Genomic DNA, 20,750 nt, shown 5'->3' with positions numbered 1-20,750 from the left:
GCTAAAAAACCTAAATATTGAGAAAACTGCCTTTAAAGTTGTCCAAATTCTTAACAAAGTATATTACTAATCAAAAATAAAGTTTTGATATATTTACAGTAGGAATTTTACAAAATATCTTCATGGAACATGATCTTTACTTAATTTCCTAATGACTTTTGCCATAAAATAAAAATCTATAATTCTGACCCATACAATGTATTTTTGTCTATTGCTACAAATATACCCCAGCGACTTAAGACTTTTTTTTTAAGATTTTGTGGTCCAGGGTCACATATTATGTACACAAAAACTTTTATTTTGGATGCGATTAATTGTGATTAATCATTGCCCAGCACAAAATTAAATACTCTTTTACTTTACAGTAAAATTTTACCAAGTTAATGTATTTTTTTTTTATGTTCCATTTTTATTTTACTTAAATTTAAGTATTTAGTTGTAATTTAGTTTTAAACAAAAAAAAAAAACACTTTATATGCCTATACAATTTTTAGTTGTTTTTTTTTAGTACATGAAGTTAAAATAAAAATGTTGCCTTGCCTTTTTTTAATATTTTATTTAATGTTTATTTAGTAACTAAAATGTATCTAAGATGTACTTGGTTTTTTAAAATCTGTATTATATTCATTTTTTTTTGTTTTGTTTTTATTTGTGCTGTCACTGACACAGAATGATACTGAGGAGATCCAAGGACACATTTGACAATTAAAATAATTTTAATAACTTCATGACATAAATGAAAACATTTGACAGTGTATTATTCAGTAAAACACGTCTTAAAAATTAAAAAGTGGGGGAAAAAACAGTTAATGAAAAAAAACAATGAATCAGTAAATGAATAATGTGAACATTTAGCCACAGCTTTGGTTTTGTACAGCTGAGAAATGTTTCTGTATATCCTGTTTGACAGATAATCTGAAGATTTCTTTCAGAGCGATGAACAGGCCGTACGTTGGTACAGAATGATTTACTGACATTTGTAAGTCAATCTAATGCTGTATTAATGTAAAAGTACACAGTTGAACAGAATTGAACTATTATGACAAAACAAAACCCTTCACAGTTCTGCTAAAAACACACACACACACACACACACACAAGTCTATCCGTCTGTATCCACAACCGTAAATGTGAGGATTATCTACTGAACAGCAAAGAAAAATACAAAAAATATTTTAAAAAGAGCATCTTCATACACAAAATGGCATATTATTATTTTATTTACAAAAGACAGGAATAACAAATACCAGTAATAAGAGGAACATAAAGACACAAACACTTCTGCAGAATCGGATGATGGACTCTTAGTAAGTTATAGTTCAAAATAAGAGGTTTGTCCTTAGCAAACGTCACATTTGAAGCCCTTTTGGCTTTGAAATGATTCACAAACATTCTTTAATGCATTCCTTGTAGCTGCTTCGAGATGTTTTCATGTGCTCTGAATCAAATCTGCAGAAATCAGCAATAAAGCACTGCTGTGCTTGATACAGATGAAAAGAGACGATCAGACAGCAAAACACATAGAAAGCTTTATCAAAACTGCTGGCCTACAAAAGGTCTTCTGTTTGTTTTTACAAAAAAGTTTAGACTGCTGTTAACACAAGGCAATTAGTGTTAGAAACACCAACACAGGAAAACTATGGAAGCCACGGATTAAAAAAATAAAAAAGTAATTGCAACTTACAGTTTTGACTTTTAAGTCTACTTAAGTCTGAATTGTGAGATGTAAACTTAAAATTGTGAGATAATTTCTTAGAACTGTAAGCTAACATTTCTATCTTTACTAAGTTATAAACTAACATTTCATAATTCAGGCATTTCTTACTCTTAGAACAGTGAGCTAATACCAACACCTTTTTAATGCACGTTATAAACTCTAAATTACAACTTAACTTAAGTTGCAGTTCAGATATTTCTTAGAATTGCAAATTAACTAAAAAAAAAAAAAAAATCACCTTTTGTATTTTTTTTTTTATTCCGTGGTGAAAACAGACCTATATCCTGTAACACCTGCTGTTTCTACTCTTAACTGTACTGTATAAAAGCACATGCGTATGAATCACATGAACACAATTAATAAAACACTTTCAGTAAACCTCCCCGTGCTAGCTGTAATGCTTTAAATCAGCACATGAAACATGTCATTCGTATGTCATATGTGCACCTATACATGCGAAACAAGCTCCTTGAAGTAAAGCAGTGATTTATGAGCTAGTGGTAATGAGTAGCTGCCAAAGAAAGTTTGAGCTCTTCGTCTCTTGATCAGAGATTGAAACTTCATTGAGGAAGGCAAGATGAGAGCTGATAACCGCAGAGAGCACGATCATTCATCATCACACACACATAACAGCATTCAGGAGAGACGTTCTGAGAGGATCGCTGATGCGCCCGTGTCTGTCAGACTCACAGCACTTCAGATCCTCAAATGGTCCAAAACAAAGCTGAATAAACTCGTTGAGCTCATCCAGCACTCCTCATAATAAAACTGTGAATTTCTGAGTCACCTTAAAAGATTACATCACACTTCAAATGCCACTGACCCACTGATCTAACTAAACAAAACGATAGACCTTAAAGCAATTCACCTTATTACTTCCCAAAAATAAAGGTGTGGATTCCTTAGAACATGAGCCAATCATGTTTCAAATCAAAATCAAGAGAAAGAAAACTATGTTGCATTAATGAAACTGGAGGCATTAAAAAATGTCAAATCTCAAGGCAAGACACTACAGGCAAAAGCCTGGTCAGTTTTTAAATCACACTTTATCTACAGATTTCAGTTCCATTAAATATCTTAAAAAGTTTGTTTCTCCACTTCAGCAGTACTCACATACACCAAAACTTAGAGTTTTATTCCTCTCTATATATTAAAGGATTTTACTGAAGGATTTGCTCATACATCATTCGCCTGGTTTTAATTTTGCACTTTATCTATTTAAATACATTTAATTTAAAACATCTTTAAAGGTTATACTTGGAAAATGAGTTTTTTTCTCCACTTCAGTAGCACTCACATACACTAAAACTTAAGAGTTTTATTTATAAATATATTCTGAAGATTTTTACTGAGGGGTTTGTTCATGCATCATTCATCTGTGTTTTTCTTTTTTAAACTTTATATATTTGCGTCTGTAAATTTCAGGCCATTTTCTCAAAATGAGTTTGTTTCTCCAATTCAGCAACATGCATATACACCAAAACTGAGAGTTTTATTCCTCTCGATACTCTGAAGGATTTTACTGAAGGGTTTGTGCATACAACATTCGCCTGGTTTTAATTTTGCATCTGTAGGCTAAATGTAAAATTCAATATTTAAAGGTCATTTTCCCAAAATGAGCTTGTTTCTCCACTTCAGCAGCACCCACGTACAGCAAAACTGAGAGTTTTTTTCCTCTCTATATATTGAAGGATTATACTGAAGGGTTTGTTCATATATAGTTCACCTGGTTTTAATTTTGCAACTTATCTATTTGCATCTGTAGATTTAATTTAAAATTCAATCTTTAGAGACCGTTTTCTGAAAACGAGTTTGTTTCTCCACTTCAGCACCATGCACATACACCAAAACTTAGAGTTTTATTCATAAATATATTCTGAAGATTTTTACTGAGGGGTTTGTTCATACATCATTCACCTGTGTGTCTGTATGTTTTAAACTAAATCTATCTGCATCTAAATTTCAGGCCTTTTTTTTCTCCACTTAAGCAGCACTCACATTTAGAGTTTTATTCCTCTCTGTATTCTGAATGATTATACTGAGGGGTTTGTTTATATTTCATTCACCTGGTTTTATACTATGTTTTATTCCTAAAAACTGCTGAAAGTATACAGATTTTTTTCCCTGGCTGTTGACAGTATTTTATGATTTATGAAGTGTTAAAAAAAGAGAAATCCTCTCTGTAAAAACCTTTAAGTCTAATATGAGAACAAAATCAATTTTGAACCTGACTTTATCCAATTTTCAGATTTCTTTTCTGGAAATATAAGCAAATTAGCACATTAAATTAGATTATGCATAACATTAAACATAACTTTTCAGAAAACGTGTATTAATGTCCTGCGATTAATAAGCTGCTAAAGTATGGTAACTTTTAGTAGTTAAAACTTTTACCCTGTTCACCTGTAGTGTTTTGCCTTAATGGTCCTAAAACAGACTATATTTTCTTTATGACAAATCTAAAATCCCATTTGAAATATGAACTGGACATTGTGAGTCTCTGAAAAAACAGACTCATTCTGACTTTTTAAGCACAAGACCTACATGACTTGGTAAAGAAGCCAAGAACTAAATCACAGAATCATAATAAAGGATCGGGGTCAGACGATGGGTAGGGCTGCTGCCTATCCTACTTTCCACAGACAGTCTATAATGATCCATTTTTCATAATTACCCATAATTGCTTTGAGGAATTAAATGAAACGGCTGTGCCACATATTTCATCTGTGTTATTGGGCATCGACAGCACTGCCCAAAAATACGATCTGCAGCTAGTTTTGAGACAGAATCTGCTCTTGTGCTTTGTAAACGAGGCCTAATGTTAATATCCTGTTTGAGCGTCCACATTCATCCATTCAAAACTGTGAAACATAAGAGGTGGAAATGACAGCAGGAGTGTAAAGCGCTTATGGACTGAACTAGTTTAAGGCTGAAGCTTATTAAAGAGTGAACGCACATCTGGACGACGTCGCACAGCTCTGGCATTGTTTTAACCTCGAGATACAGTCAGACAAAAGTTGCATCTGCAACGCATGTTCATAAAACGGCAAGGAAAGGCGTCTTCGTCTCACTTCAGCGCAATGGCGTCTCGGCTCTCTTCGTCGCGCGGCGTCCTGTCTTTCCCTTTCTCCTCCTCTTGCATGCTCATTTGCAGCTTGCTCCAGATGGTCGAGTCTCCCGTCTGCAGCGCTTCCATGAACAGGTTGGTGTGCTCGCGCAGACGCTCCAGCTCCGTCTGTGTCCGGCGGTTCTGCCGAATCAACTCTTTCGTGCGCAGCGTGATGTCCAGCAAGCCCGACTTACTGAGGATGTTGTACGTGTTGCAGAAGCGCTTTATCTTGTTGTCCGTGTCAACGGAGCGCAAAGTAGGCGTGAGTGTCCGCGGCGAGCCGTCCACGGATTCGGATTTCCGTTCGGCGGCAGTCGTATGTGAATCTGCGGGTGGCGGAAGAGCGCTGGGTACCGGCGAGTCTTTCTGACTGCGAGGGGAAGACGAGCTCTTGACTGAGGAAGCGGAGCTGGAACTAGAAGTGCTGCTGCTGCTGCTGCTCTTAGGCGGCTTGTCTCCGGGATGAGGAGCGATTTTGGGGTAGGATTTAAGGATAGGGAGGTACTTTTTGTGCCGACGCCGCTTAGACGGGGGTCCCTTTGGCACTGGGGTGGATCTTTGCGGGACGACAGGTTGAAGGAAGACGACCTGAGGCTGCTGAACCACCTCCACCGCCGGACTGAAGGCCCAGGGCTTCAAAGACGAAGGGTTTTCTCCAGACTGCTGATACACCATTAAAAATCAAGTTTAGAGATCTTTGTTATTGTTATAAACTGCATTATGAAGATTAAGTCGTTATTGTATAAAAAAAGATGAAAAGTGCCAGTAAACACATTGATGATGTTACACAATATTTCTATTTCAAATAATAATTTGAACTTTCTATTCATCTGTAAATCCTAAAAAATAAAATGCATCACAGTTTTCAACATTGCTAATAACCAGAAATGTTTCTTGAACAGCAAGTTTGCATATTAAAATGATTTCTGAAGAATCATGTGACACTCAAGACTGGAGTAATGATGCTGAAAATTCAGTTTTGATCACTGCAATAAATTTCATTTTAACAGGTATTCACATAGATAACAGCTTTTTTGAATTCTAATAATATTTCAGAATTTTTACTTTTTATTTTTGATCAAATAAATGCAGCCTTGGTGAGCAGAAGAGAATTCCTTTTGAAACATTAAAAAAAATCGTACCCACCCCAAACGTTTGAAACACTAGCGTGTACTTATTAGTTAACCTATGTGATCCTAATGCCAAACACACATGCTTCGACATTCATCATTACTTTCTATTCAAAACGAGCTATGCTATATATATATATATATATATATATTATGTGTACATAAGACCCGTGAGGACCAAATGAAATGCAGAGGGTCTGAAGTTCACCTGCTTTAGAACAACATTGTTCATGATGATCATTGGCGAGAGGCCCGGCAGAGCTCCACCCACCACCGCCGTCAGCTGCGACGCCTGCGATCTGGAGGAGGAACGCGACGCACCGTCTGTTTCCGTCTGATCGACCACACTCAGGTGCTCGGAGCTGCCGTCTGTGAGAAACACACGCGTGAACATCATCTCAAACGCTCACTCTTCATTAAATACTTGAGAGAACCTCCGGATTACAGACCTGAGAACCCTGAGTCCCTCTCAGACTCCGGCTTTGACTTTTCCATCCTTTTGTTTTTAAATCTGGCCATGGCTCTCATATGACCTTCATCCTTCATCCTCGTGCTCATCCTGTTCCACCGTATGAGCCTGAAACAGCAGATAAAAAACTCAGGACATCATCAAGGCCACACGAATGTAAACGAATGCTCTAATTTTGAACTCCAGCTAAAGAGATTTCAGTACAAATAGTAAAAAGGCAATGCTGCTAATTAGAAAAACAGGACTGATAGGTTATTATTTTGCAGGGTTATTACAGTTACCTAATACTAAAGAAGAAAAACTTTTATTGCTTAATATTAGGGCTGTCAAACGATTAATCACAATCAATCGCATCCAAAATATATATGTGCGAGTTCTGTTATTATATATATATATATATATATATATATATATATATATAAAAATACAAACACACATACACACACATGTATATATTTTAAATATTTGTCTATTTATAATAATTATATATAATTTAAATAATAAATACATATTCATATTTTATATATAAACATAACATTTTTCTTAAATATATACATGCAAATGTGTGTGTATATATATACATAATAAATATACACAGCACTCACACACATTATGTAAACAGACTATTTTGGATCTATTTTGGATGCAATTAATCATTTGGCAGGCCTACTTGAAATAAAAATATACTTGAAACTGAAATAAAATGAAATACAAAAAGTACTTTTCACTTAGTTTAATTTGAAGTACTAAAACGGAAACAAAAATGAAAAAAACAAACAAATAAATAAATATTAATAATATCAAAAATATAAAACAATAACAACAAAAATAAACATTAAAAACAATTAAAATGCAAAAATAAATTTGAATTTAAAATATGAATAAAGTCTCAAATAATACTAAAATAACATGCTGAAGCATCCATAAATCAATCACCTTACTCATCTATCAAAAAGGTTATAGTATGAACTTTATGTTAATAAATAAATAAATAAAAAGTATTTAAGCATACAATTTTACAAAAACAGGACTGATATAAAATCTGAATGAATGAACTTGCAATGAAAAAAAATAAATAAATAAAATAAAACCTTAAAAAACTAAAACTTTTTTTTACTTCAACAAGTTGCCAAGGACACATTTCTAATTTTCATTTTGTTTAATTTGAAGTACTAGAACTGCAATAAAAAAAATTAATGAAGAAATAAATAAATCACAAAATGTAAAAAATAACACACACACACACACATACATTTTATTATATATATATATATATATATATCTACCAAATATCTATATCTACCTCATCTACCAAAAAGCTTATAGTATGAACTTTCAGTATGTAAAAACATAAACAAACAAACAAACAAATAAATACTTTAAGTATTCAACTAGACAATTTTACAAAAACAGGATTCATGTAAAATCAAAAGTATGCTAAAGAAATAAAATATACCTGAAATGAAAGAAAAAAATTAACTGAAATAAAATAAAACCTTAAAAAAATACTTCAAGTTGACAAAAAAAAAATCTCATTGTCATTTAGTTTGATGTACTAAAATAATTAACACTAAAATACAAACTAATAAAAAGTTCTACAGTAAATAAAAAAAAAAATAAAAATGACAAAAACAAATTGATTTAAAATGAAAACAAACAAACAAAAAAATAAGTAATACATATTAAAAAAATAAATCAACCCACCAAAAGGTTATCGGGTTTCTACATCTCATATTTTTTATTAAACCTTAAGTATTGAAGTAAACGGCACTGTTATACTTTATTACTGATATTTAATGATACCACCATCACCGTTTTTGAGGAACCCGGCGTCATGACGTCATAAGGTCAGTTTTGGCGTAACCAGCTGACCCACATAATCTGCAGCGGCTCTAGATCGCGTCGATCACCGGTTAGCTGTCAAACAGCCCATGTGACAGATCACGGTTCACCGCAAAAACAATAAATAAATAAAGTTCCGCTTCTAAACGTCAAGCTTGAACGCAAACGACATCGCGGTACAGGCTGAGGCAAAGCGGCGAACGCCGTTAAAAGCAGAACCGCCGTTTACATTCGTCACAAAAGCACGTAACTTTCATTCGACACGTTCTGCGTGACATTGATCCACTGAGAGACACAAATGAGCGGAAAGTCGCCCGTTGACAGCTTACGTGCGCGTCGCGATGGCCGTGACTTCATCCGGGAACAGGGGATCCCCAGAGCTGATGAAAACACGATCTATCTGCAGTCCTCCGCCGATAAAACGCGTTAGAATCGCGTTCAGCGCTCGTTCTGCAGCGTCTTACCGTGTTCTGGCTGCGTGGTGTCGGTCAGACGCCCTGTTCGTCCCCGTCACGCAAAACACGCTCACAGCTACACGGTGCCGTACACGAGACCTGAGCGCGATCTCTCACAAGCCCCGCCCACCGCCTGACGACGTGACGTTAATGAGGCAGTAGAGCATTAATATTCATCTTCGCAGCGACATAAAGCGCGCGCTAAACTCACAAGAGCGCGTCCGTTTGATTCTTTTTACTATATTTACGTTGGATTCTTTGACGTGACGTCATTGCTCCGGTTGTTGCTAACGGCTACGTGAATGACTTGGGATGTAATCCAATCGCGGTCTACTAAGTCGCTGCGAGCGGCCAATCCTGGCGCAGGGGGGCGGGGCTTGTCTGAAGCTCGCTGTGAGGGAAAAAAACGCTTTTGTTTAATGGGCGCTCCTTTTATGGAGAATGTGGGCGTGTCTGCCTGCGGAAGTTGTGTCGCGTCATTTTCCACGCTCGCCTCGCATTGGCCAATGACGCAAACAGTAAAAGTATAAAACGTGACTGTTGGGCGACGTGAGAACATTGTGTTCAACCGTAGAGTGACGAAAAGTCAAATATTCTCCAGTCACTTGTGTTATGTAACAACAACTAAGACCTTAAGTTAACCTGGAGACATGAGGCAATGTTTTAAAAGTCCTTCTAAGGTTCTGCTCAGAGACACACGTAAATAAAACTCACCCACTTCATTCTGATCAAATCAAACACATTGTATTTATTTCGTTAAATACTGGGAGTTCATTGTTTTATAAAATATATTAAGACACATATGGGGATCTGAACATGCACTGCATTAGAAGAGCCACTTCTTTTTATTTGAGTTTATTTTGAGGTATTTTACGCCTGTTTCCTTCAGTTCAGCAGCTTTATGGACACACACACGTCTCTCAGTGACAATCTGTGATCCCATTACTGTCACTATAAACACAAATGTTTGTTGATCGCTGGAAGCCGCAGCAGGTTTTGTGTGTGATCTTGATCTGATTGACCGCACTAATGTCCAGAAGTGCTTGTGTGATGAATGAAGAGAGTCCGTGTCTATTGGCCATAGTGATCACCACATCTACAACAGGGGATATACACAATAAATACACAATTTAAAAACAAACAAACATAAAAACATATATACATACATGTATATTAGTGCCTCTACAAGCATAGTAGACACCTGTGGTGGTGAATATAGATATAATATAAACATGCACAGTAAATGCACTATTAAAAATAATATGAGAAGACTAATTTTTGGTATGTAAATAAATATAAAAATTATAATCTAATAAAAATAAATAAATAATATATATTAATAATAATAGCAATAATAAACATTTTAGTATATAAATAAATATTTTTACATACAAAAATTGCCAAAAAATATTAATAATAAATAAAATAATAATAATAATAATTATTATTATTATTATTATTAGGCCTAATGTATTTTTAATCATATATATATATATATATTTTTTTTATTTAAATAGATATAAAATATATAAATTGACTAAAATGACCAAGTTGTGGGTTTAGTGCTTTTGTATATAAATAAATATAAAAATAAAAATAAATAGACTAAAATGTTCTACAGACACCTGTGGTGGTGAATATAGATATAATATAAATATGCACAGTAAATGCACTATTAAAAATAATATAAGAATAATAAGAAGAATAATTTTTTTTATGTAAATATATATAAAAAGTATATAAATGCACAATAATAATAATAAAAAAAGAATATAAATATGCACAATAAAACATATCAATATAAATAATAAATAAATAAATAATAAATATATATTTATAATAATAGCAATTATAAACATTTTGATATATAATTAAATATTTTAACATACATAAATTGACAAAAAATATCAATAATAAATAAAATAATAATAATAATAATAATAATTATTATTATTATTATTATTAGGCCTAATATATTTTTAATAATATATATTTTTGGATTTAAATAGATATAAAATATATAAATTGACTAAAATGACCAAGTTGTGGGTTTAGTGCTTTTGTATATAAATAAATATAAAAATATAAATAAATAGACTAAAATGTCCAAGTTCTACAGACACCTGTGGTGGTGAATATAGATATAATATAAATATGCACAGTAAATGCACTATTAAAAATAATATAAGAATAATAATACGAATAATTTTTGATATGCAAATAATTATAAAAATTATATAAATGCACAATAATAATAATAATAATAATAATAATAATAATAATAATAATAATAATAATAATAATATATATATATATATATATATATATATCATAAAAATTATATATTAATAATAAAAGTAATAATAAATATCTTTGCATATAAATAAATATTTCAACATACATAAATTGACAAAAAATTACTACTACTACTACTACTACTACTAATAATAATAATAATAATTATTATTATTAATAGGCCTAATATATAATAATATATTTTTTTGGTTTTAAACAGATATAAAATATATAAATTGACTAAAATGACCAAGTTGTGGTTTAGTGCTTTTGTATATAAATAAATATAAACATAAATAAATAGACTAAAATGTCCAAGTTGTGGCTTTAATAGCTCTACAGACACCTGTGGTGGTGAATATAAATACATCTGCTATGATGCTCAAAAGTTGAGATGAATTATTTGATGCATGATTTCTTGTGTATTATTTATAGCTTTAATATTTGAGCTGAATGTACATGTGTAAGCCATAATTGTTTTAACTGAGAACTAATTTCATTTAATCATTTAAATATTTGTCATAAATGACATACTGTAATGTTGGGTAAGTGTAAGACACAGGTGATGTGATGTGATGTGATGTGATGTGATGTGATGTGATGTGATGTGATGTGATGTGATGTGATGTGATGTGATGTGATGTGATGTGATGTGATGTGATGTGATGTGATGTGATGTGATGTGATGTGGAGTGTGTTGCTGCAGCAGAGGGCAGCAGAGAGTCACCTGACCCCATCAGCGTCTCAGTCCTCGTCCGTCCGTCCTCTCCGTCTCCTCCTGCGTTTGCCCTTCCGTCTCCTTCTGCTGCAGAAGAACACATGGACTGTTTACTTCTGTCATTTATGTGCCAGAAATATGAATCAATCAATGAATCAATACTCACTGCTGATTTCTCAGGTGGTGTCGTCTGGGCCTGAATGACAGAAAGTAAGTTAGATTAATAAACACAGAGAAAGAATAAAACTGAGAGAGCAGTGAAGTGTCAGTCGTGCGTCAGTCGTACCTGCACTCACAGCTCTGGTGTTCCTGAAAGGACAACAGCACATACTCTCTGCTCCTGTCTGCTGGAGTTATTCTCAACAGCTGAGGAAAACACACACAGAACAAAGCATTCAACATCTAAACACAGAGGACCAGCTCAGCCAAAAAATATATATATTTCATAGTCTACTAATATCATAGTCTAGATGCCAATCAGTGTTATTTTCGTATTTACTATATTTTAATAATGTGCTGAATTTGCTTTTATTTTGTATATTTTCAAAATTTTCTTTTTATTTATTTAGTTTTAATTTCATATTAAAATTTACTGTAGTCAAAGTTTGAAGTGGTTTAAAAAAAATTACAGGTACTGTTTTGGTTTAGGACAACTTTGATGAATAGTTTTGATGCACTTCAAATGTTGACTACTATAATTTAAAAATAATTTTTAAAATAATTTGTATATATATTTTTAAATAATATTATATTATAGTAATATATATACTTTCATAATATTTTTTATAATTTTATAATAAAAATATTTATAAATAATAAATACATTTTTATTTTTATAAAAAATACATTTTTATTTCAGCTTTAGTTATTTTGGTAAATCCAGTTAAACTAAATTTAGAGAAAATTAGCTTAAAATGAGCTTAAATCTTTAATTTTTTTTTGTCTTTTATTACATTTTATTTTTTTTTTCCAATACTTTTTTTTATGGTTAATAACCCTGATTCCAATGCATTCAGAAGTCACCAGATAACTACTACTTCTACCACTAATAATAATAGTAAATATTTTTGTATACAGATAAACACATTTGTAAACATATCGGCATCAACATATAATACACTATTTAAAAAATCTAAGAAATAATAATAATAATAATAATAATAATAATAATAATACATTTTTTGCCTTGTTTATTTATTTTATTGCAGTTAAAGTTTATTTAATATCAAGTAACAAAAGTCTTTTTTATATATAGTTTATTTATAGTTTTCATTAATAACCGTAAATTTAATGTGTCCAGAAATCATGTCAAACATATTTTTGCCAATATATTTGTTGGATTTAAGTAGATATAAAATATATAAGTTGTGAGTTTAGTGCTTTTGTATATAAATAAATATTATATATATATATATAAATTGACTAATATATTATTATTATTATTATTATTATTATTATTATTATTATTAATAATAGGACTGATATATTTTTAATAATATATAAATAAATTATTTTTATATTATTTATATATTATAAAAAAAATGATCATGTCAAACTAGGTTTAACATCTCGAACACCAACAAGCCATTGATGTTTTGGTCATATTCACTAATTCACTATGGACTGCTGTTATTTGAAAACTGCTGATGAGTGAAGATTGTTCAGAAATGCCCTTCTGTCCCACATAAATAATAACAGCAAGTGTGATTGTGGTGACATGAGGGTCAGTGAGTGAGTGAGTGTATGCGAAGTGATCTCGTGCCTGAATGCTGATGTTGCGTGTGCTGACGGGGAAACACGCCAGTTTGTCGTCATTACAGCAGCCGGAGCAGCGCAGCAGCGGGACACAGCCGGGACTGTAGATGTGCTCCACTCCTCCCGGATACTCCTGCTCCACGTCCACCATCCGCTCCAGCGAACGGCACTGACTCCGACCCCACGCCTCATGGAACAGCATCACTGAATGCACACAACAGAACCTCACACACAAATCAACACCTTACACCTCACGGGCTGACTGCAGCACTACTGTGCTTTTATTCACTGGACTCATAGCTTATATAAAAAGTGACTGGACTAAAACATTGGCCTTTGCCTGGTGAACTTGTACTCAGTTCTACATGGGTGGTGTATAGTAAACAGTGTTGGGGGTAACACATTACAAGTAACACGAGTCATTTACAAGAAAATATCCAAGTTACATATTTTAAATTAGTAATGGCAGTTACTTTTTCCCATTTATTGTGAATGCTGAGAGAAATCAGAAGTACAGAGATGTTGTGTGCGCTGTGTAAACATGATGTTACTGTAGTTCTCGACTAAATGTGAACATGCATTATTTCATCTCACTTGCAAAAACAGATTAAGTATTCATCAAAATAAATTAGACTCAGAATATGATGCAAACCTGCAATAAAATATTAAATAACGCAAATACCCTCTATGCATTTAATCCCATTTTATTAAGCAGTGTCTTTGCTGCTGAGCTTTGATGAACCCGTTTAACCATACTAATAAGCAAAATGACTTTAAATAAATTCATATTTGTGCTTCATTATTTTTTTAAAGAGTGATAAACCTGCTTCTCCTACATTCTACTGTACAGATGTGAATTTACTTTTCCTTCGGTCTGAGGTTTATTCCTTTCACTTTGGTGTGAAAGAGCTTTTACATTTACTAAAAATAGAACTTTTTATATTGAAATCAAACAAGCAAACCCTACACAGATTTTAAAAGTAACACAAAAGTAATGTAACACATTACTTTCCATAAAAAAGTTTATCCTTTTAATCTTTCATTCAAAAAATTCACAAAAATTCTCATTTTTATTTTAGAATTTTGGTTTTATTTGTTGTGATGGATGATTAAGGGAATTTGGCCTTTGTGCTGCTCATATTTATAAGTCATGGCTGGACGATATCATACTCCTAGTTATTCTAGTGCGCTAAATAGAAGCAAATATGAATGGGAATATACTTCAGAGATATTCTACTCATTATAATACCATTATAAAACCAATAATTGTGCCCACCATGCACTGGAGAAAAACATTTATTTCATAACATAAGTTTCCGCCCACTTTTAATTGTTTTATGTCAATGTAAGGTTAGCATTTTGTGATTTTTTTTTTTAATGTAAGAACAAAAAGATAAAGCAGAATTATTTTCATAGCCGTCTTTGATCATATTTACCAAGGGTGCCAATATTACTGGAGGACACTGTATATTTAAATAGAACACCAAAACAAGACATATAGTTCAACCTAGAACTATGTGGATGAATTAATTAACCAAAAAAAAAAAAAAAAAAAAAAAAAAAACATTATGCCCACACAATTTGTAAACCAGGTTCTCAAATGAAAGCATGAGCTCCTCAGATGAAGCTGTAATTATAGTTTAAATTCATATTATGGCAACTTAGTTATTTTTTGCTGCATTTTTCATAAATACACCAAACAATTCTAAGAAAGAGACTGTTATTATAAAATAACAATAGACTTTTGTCTAAATATTTCTTGTGGCTTTTTTTGGTAAAACGTACTAACCAAAAATGAGGAAGAAAAAGGCTCTTTGGTCAAGAAAGATTCCTGACCCCTGCTTTTATTCAATACAGACAGTTTGAAGGCAGCTCTAAAAAATAATGGTTCAGTGATGCAAAAAAACAATTCAATTCAGCTGTAAAGCAGCTATAAAAACACAATATTCAGTCTATATTCAGCTGAAATCAGTTTATCATTGATTCATTTTGGTTCAATAAATGTAAAGTTGACAAACTACATGATCAGTTGTATTAGGAATATACAGTTAAACATGGAAAATAATCTTACCTTTGGAGTGGGAGTTGCCCAGAATGGTAAAAACCTGTTGAAAAGAAAAGGTTAATTAATTAAATAAATAAATAAATAATAATAATAATAATTATAATAAACAACTTATTTATATAGCACATTTCATAGAAGAATTGCAACTCAAAATTTAAAAAGTGAAAAATGAATGAAAAAGAAAAATCCAAACTTGTAAATGTTTGGGGGAAAAAAGATGATTTTCTGTTCATTAAGGCTGCATTTATTTAAGTAAAGATTGTTAAATATCATTAGAATTTAAAACAGCTGTTTTCTGTGTGAATATCTGTTAAACTGTAATTTATTTCTGTGATTTTCAGCATCATTACTCCAGTCTTCAGTGTCACATGATCCTTCAGAAATCATTCTAATATGCTGATTTGCTGCTCAACAAACATTTATGATTATTAGCAATGTTGAAAACAGTTGTGCTGCACAATATTTTTGTGGAAACTGTGATACACTATTGTTTGGGGTCAGTAAGAAATTAATGGATTAAATTGATCTAAAGTGTCCATAAAGACATTTATAATGTTAGAAAAGATTTCTATTTCAAATAATCACTGCTCTTTTTGAACTTTCTATTCATCAAAAAAATGAAGTTCCAAACATAGGCGGAGCCTAATCATTCAGTCCTGTCAATCATCATTATGAGCCTATAAGCAGCTCTCAATGCACCGTCCCAGCGTCAATTCTTCCAACATCCCTCCACCTCCCCATCACCTCCAACACAATGGGCGCTTGAACTTGGAGCCTCAGGTTTGAGCCTCCGTTGCGCTAAAACTGGGTCTGTCGCCATCATAACAGGCTCGAACCCCGAGCATCTCGTGTCACGTTTATTTTTATTTTGTGTCCTCTGGGACCGGCACGTCTCCGCGCGTCCACATGAGAGACGAGCCGCCCCTGCTTCTGAACGAGATTGTCCCATAGTGTTTGTGCGCTGAACCGAACCTGACTGAAGGGCCCGGGATGTTCGTCAGTGGGCGAATCTTGGCTCCCACCCATCGGCAGGCCCATTTGTACGCCTACACACAGGAGCTGTACATTAATTAGGACGCACGGGGTCTCAGATCTCCGTAAGAGAGGGACGAGAGGGGGACCGGACTAACTTTAGCCAGGAGACGTGCAGCTCCGCCACTACAGCAATGAAGCTTCCAGCACTTACTCACAATAAAACACATATGAAACACAGAACACACACACAAAGGCCTAAAATTACCTAATTCCATGATGCTCAAGAAAAAGGACAGCAAGACAAAAAGTATTCAAAATATATTATTTACCATGCAAAGAAGCGGGAAAATATTCAAATACTCATTTCACGTCAAAGACAAAATCTGTGATTCATAATTCTAACCATGAAATCAGGCATCAAATAATTAGACATTTTCATACAATTTCACACATCATACGTGTGAAAATAGGCTGAGAATTTATCAAATAGTTGTAAAGTGGCTCAGATTCAGACAGGAATCATGTGTTTGTGGTGTTTTTTTGCTGATTAAAGGAGAATATGAGACTTCTGATGATTCTCAAAAGCAGTAATGCTACAAAATGCATCATATTTTGAGAAAGTGTGCTGTGAAAGAGCAAAACAGACACTATTTTTGGAATCAGCAGCACAAAATTAGTTAGAAACTTGGATTTCATTCAGCAATAATGATGCTTAGCATTGAATATGACTTATGCATATAGTGCTGCACACATCAGACAACTTTGAGTTTTTAAAGGTCTGTTTGTGTTCAACAGCAGAAAGACTTTCACTCATTTCTGCACAGTAAATGCCATTTCCAGGAATGTTTTGTTCTGATCAGCATGACGGTTGCTAATTGCCACAGATACTGAACATCGGAGGATAAAAGCCAAACGAGCACACTCAATGAAAAACACTGGACCTGAGAGAAACCTCGGGGACAAAAGTAATCAAAAGAAATTTGAGCGGATATTGGTCATCGGATTGGATCAAATCTTGAACATGGGTTGTTCAAAAGGAAAGAAGGATTCTTAATATGGATTAGATTACAAAATCCAATCTTGGTTTTGATCTGGATTAAAGGAGAAGTCCAGTTCCAAAACAAAGATTCACAGATAATGTACTCACCCCCTTGTCATCCAAGATGTTCATGTCTTTCTTTCTTCAGGCGTAAAGAAATTGTTTTTTGAGGAAACATTTCAGGATTTTCCTCCATATAATGGACTGATATGGAGCTTGAACTTCCAGAAGTCTAAAGTTTAAATGCAGCTTCAAACGATCCCAAATGCGGTTGTAAACGATCCCGGCCTAGGAAGAAGGGTCTTGTCTAGTGAAACCATTGGTTATTTTCATAAAAATAATACAATTTAAATACTTTTTTAATGTCAAACGCTCATCTTGTCTTGCTCTGCCTGGACTCCCATCTCATGTTCTCCTTCAACTTCAAAATGTCCTATATCGCTGTTTTACCTTTTTTGTTAAGGGTGTTTGATGATCTTTGCATGTTCACTTTGTAAATACTGTGTCTGTACTTCTGCAGCGACGTAGGATGATTTTGAAATGATTTTTGAAGTTGACAGTTGGAGTTTTTCGACGCCCGTCTTGAGCCAGAATACACCGAGTTCAGGGAGAGAAACACAAGACGAAAGACAAGACAAGCGCTTGACATTAAAAAGTATTTCAATTGTATATTATTTTAAATGAAAATATCCGATGGTTTCGCTAGATAAGACCCTTCTTCCTCAGCTGGGATCATTTACAACCGCATTTGTGATCGTTTGAAGCTGCATTTAAACTGCATTTTGGAAGTTCAAACTCAGGGCACCATATCAGTCCATTATATGGAGAAAAATGCTGAAATGTTTTCCTCAAAAAACGTAATTTCTTTATGACTAAAGAAAGAAAGACATGAACATCTTGGATGACAAGAGGGCGAGTACATTATCTGTGAATCTTTGTTTTGATTCCTTCTATAAATCTTTAGTCTGTGTCGTTCAAAACGTTTTCGTACGATTGGGATACCTTTGATCCAAAAACAGGATTATTCTGATCACAGCAGAAGGGTGGATTTTTATGAATTTTTTTTTTTTTTTTCATAGAACTTTAAAACTGCACAAAATTTTAACATGTAATATATCCCCAAGTCCCCAAACAACTGTCAACATAGAACAAAAATTATTATATTTAATTTAATGTTCCAGTCAGAAGTAATTATTTGTGTAAATGCAATGCACTGCAAACATTTTTCCCATCTCATTTTTTTCCAATCAGCATGTCCATGTAGGGGCTCCTCAGAGCACTAGTAATCCAGATTTGGAAATCTGTACTCTGGATCAGGGTGATCCAATCCAATTTTGCTTTGAAAAACTGGCACAAAAGGAAGATGGGTTACCTGATTCTGCTAGCAAAACATAGAATTTCCAAATCAAGATCATTCTGATCCAAATTAAACTTTTTGAACAACTGACCCCTGGATATATGAGATCTGTCACACACAGTCACAAACATCAGACCTCTTATTTACAGACTCGCCCTTAGATGAATGAGGACTGAACTGATTCAGTAAGGCTCAATGATTCATTCTATTTACAAAAAGTAAAGAAAACTCTTCACACTGGAAATACGTTTACAATAGCATGCAATGACAGATTTACTGTGACACTGATGACTGTTATACAAGACAATCTGATTCTGAAGCATCTTGTTTTTCCTTTTGTCATTTCTATTTGTGTAAATGAACCAACAAGCTCATAAAGAAGAATGAATGTCTTATTTTTTAGCTAGGACTGCGTTTTTACAATTATTCAAATTTAGTGATCAAATGATCAATACTTTACAACTAGTTCATTGCAATTATCAAAAGTCAATTTTATTTATTGCTGAAAAGAAAAGTATCTGCTAATGGGCAAAAAAAAATAACTTAGATTATTGGCAGACATGTTTTCTTGTATTAAGCAATAACTAACAAAAAAAAAAGAAAGCAAGATCTTGATTAAAGAACGTTTAGATATTTGTACTGGAAAACAGTGTTTATCACCCAAATAATTTTACTTCAGTTATACATAACTTACTATAAGGCACCATTAGCAAAAAAAAAAAAAAAAAAAAAAAAAAAAAAAAAACCACAACATTTAACTTGCATTTAATTGCATTAATTACCATGAAAGGAACACTCTTAAAGCATCTTACGCTACTTAAAGTATCATATTACCTTTTTAATCCATGTAAATGAATCAACAAGCTCATAAAGAAGAATGAAAGTTTTTAGCTTCTAAAGCTTTTAATAATACAATTTAACAAACTCATTTGATCAATATATTACAATAACTAGTTCAATGCAGAATTATAAATATCTAAAAATTCCTAAACCAAAATGCTTTTACTTGAGAAGCATGATTACGTAAGATTTTTTTCAACAACAACAACAAAAAAAAAAAAAAAAAAAAAAAATCTAAATGTGAGATTTTGCTTAAAACAAGAAAAATATCTGCCAACGGGCCAAGAACAATAATCTAGATTATATAGATTAATTAAAGCAGTATCTAACTACATTTTCACAACTTAAGATTTAGATATTTGCACCAGAAAACAAGGCAAAAATAATTTTTGCAGTGTTTATCAACTCCTAAACAACTTTACATCAGTTATATGTAACTTTGTATAAGCCACCATTAGCAAAACTGAAACGGGCATATAGAAGTGACACCGAATTGCATTAATTAACATGACAGGAACACTCTTAAAGCATCTTTCACTATTTAAACTATCACATTAACTTCTGACTTTTTAGTTCAGAGACTTCATTAACTGTAGTAAGAGTTTACCATGGTAAACTAGTAAGGGACTCACGTAGTTACCTGTACGAGAGGTATGTAGAGCAGAATTGCGGCCAGCTGCGACACACAGATGAATCTCTTCATGTCGAGCCGGAGGAGAGCGAACCGGAGCCACTGGGTGCTCATCCGCACACCGCACCCGTTATGTCCATCCACTGCACACATGCACGCTCTCCAGAGCCCACTGCATTTCAGATCAAACCCTGAACAGTAACGCAATTACACAGGCGCACAGATAATCTAACGCCTTAAAATAACCTACAGGTGCCAGAAGAAACCAAATGGAACTTTTCTTTTTCGCCAATCGGATCAAGATTACTGGTCTTTGTTTGCAGTGAATCAGCCCACCCTCTGTGCGCAACCCC

The 20,750-nt window shown here is 33.3% G+C and overlaps 2 protein-coding genes across 5 annotated transcripts; both read right to left on the bottom strand.

The window, feature by feature from the left end:
• Positions 1 to 1,910: 1,910 nt before the first annotated feature.
• On the bottom strand, positions 1,911 to 9,014 carry cipcb (CLOCK-interacting pacemaker b). Of its 3 annotated transcripts, none has more exons than XM_051138388.1 (4): positions 8,732 to 9,014; positions 6,406 to 6,533; positions 6,165 to 6,325; positions 1,911 to 5,489 (listed from the first exon to the last, which is right to left on the bottom strand). In XM_051138388.1, the coding sequence occupies exons 2-4, from the start codon at positions 6,512 to 6,514 to the stop codon at positions 4,785 to 4,787; spliced, it is 975 nt and encodes a 324-aa protein (XP_050994345.1). In that variant the 5' UTR covers positions 6,515 to 6,533; positions 8,732 to 9,014; the 3' UTR covers positions 1,911 to 4,784. The 3 variants fall into 3 exon arrangements, with proteins under 3 accessions (XP_050994345.1, XP_050994344.1, XP_050994346.1); XM_051138387.1 differs by having other exon boundaries at positions 8,597 to 9,010; XM_051138389.1 differs by having other exon boundaries at positions 1,911 to 5,486; positions 8,597 to 9,009.
• A 480-nt stretch (positions 9,015 to 9,494) lies between these two features.
• On the bottom strand, positions 9,495 to 20,657 carry pgfa (placental growth factor a). Of its 2 annotated transcripts, none has more exons than XM_051139408.1 (7): positions 20,407 to 20,657; positions 15,562 to 15,595; positions 13,498 to 13,694; positions 12,022 to 12,101; positions 11,902 to 11,931; positions 11,745 to 11,822; positions 9,495 to 9,818 (listed from the first exon to the last, which is right to left on the bottom strand). In XM_051139408.1, exons 1-6 carry the CDS (start codon positions 20,548 to 20,550, stop codon positions 11,762 to 11,764), a joined length of 546 nt encoding a protein of 181 aa, XP_050995365.1. In that variant the 5' UTR covers positions 20,551 to 20,657; the 3' UTR covers positions 9,495 to 9,818; positions 11,745 to 11,761. The 2 variants fall into 2 exon arrangements, with proteins under 2 accessions (XP_050995365.1, XP_050995364.1); XM_051139407.1 differs by having other exon boundaries at positions 11,750 to 11,822.
• Positions 20,658 to 20,750: the final 93 nt, after the last annotated feature.

Source organism: Labeo rohita, chromosome 20 (genome assembly GCF_022985175.1).
Source record: "Labeo rohita strain BAU-BD-2019 chromosome 20, IGBB_LRoh.1.0, whole genome shotgun sequence".
NCBI lineage: Eukaryota > Metazoa > Chordata > Actinopteri > Cypriniformes > Cyprinidae > Labeo > Labeo rohita.
This window is presented reverse-complemented; position numbering and strand designations above follow the sequence as displayed.

Bases quoted from the DNA above. Each gene is read 5' to 3' on its own strand.
- pgfa (XM_051139408.1), bottom strand. From the start codon at position 20,550: ATGTGTGCAGTGGATGGACATAACGGGTGCGGTGTGCGGATGAGCACC. The intron at 13,695-15,561 runs GTAAGATTATTT...GTGTGCATTCAG, and splicing joins GGGCAACTCCCACTCCAAAG to TGATGCTGTTCCATGAGGCG. The intron at 11,932-12,021 runs GTACGACTGACG...TCTGTCATTCAG, and splicing joins CACCAGAGCTGTGAGTGCAG to GCCCAGACGACACCACCTGA.
- cipcb (XM_051138388.1), bottom strand. From the start codon at position 6,514: ATGAGCACGAGGATGAAGGATGAAGGTCATATGAGAGCCATGGCCAGA. The intron at 6,326-6,405 runs GTCTGTAATCCG...TGTTTCTCACAG, and splicing joins GAGGGACTCAGGGTTCTCAG to ACGGCAGCTCCGAGCACCTG. The intron at 5,490-6,164 runs GTGAACTTCAGA...ATGGTGTATCAG, and splicing joins ACAATGTTGTTCTAAAGCAG to CAGTCTGGAGAAAACCCTTC.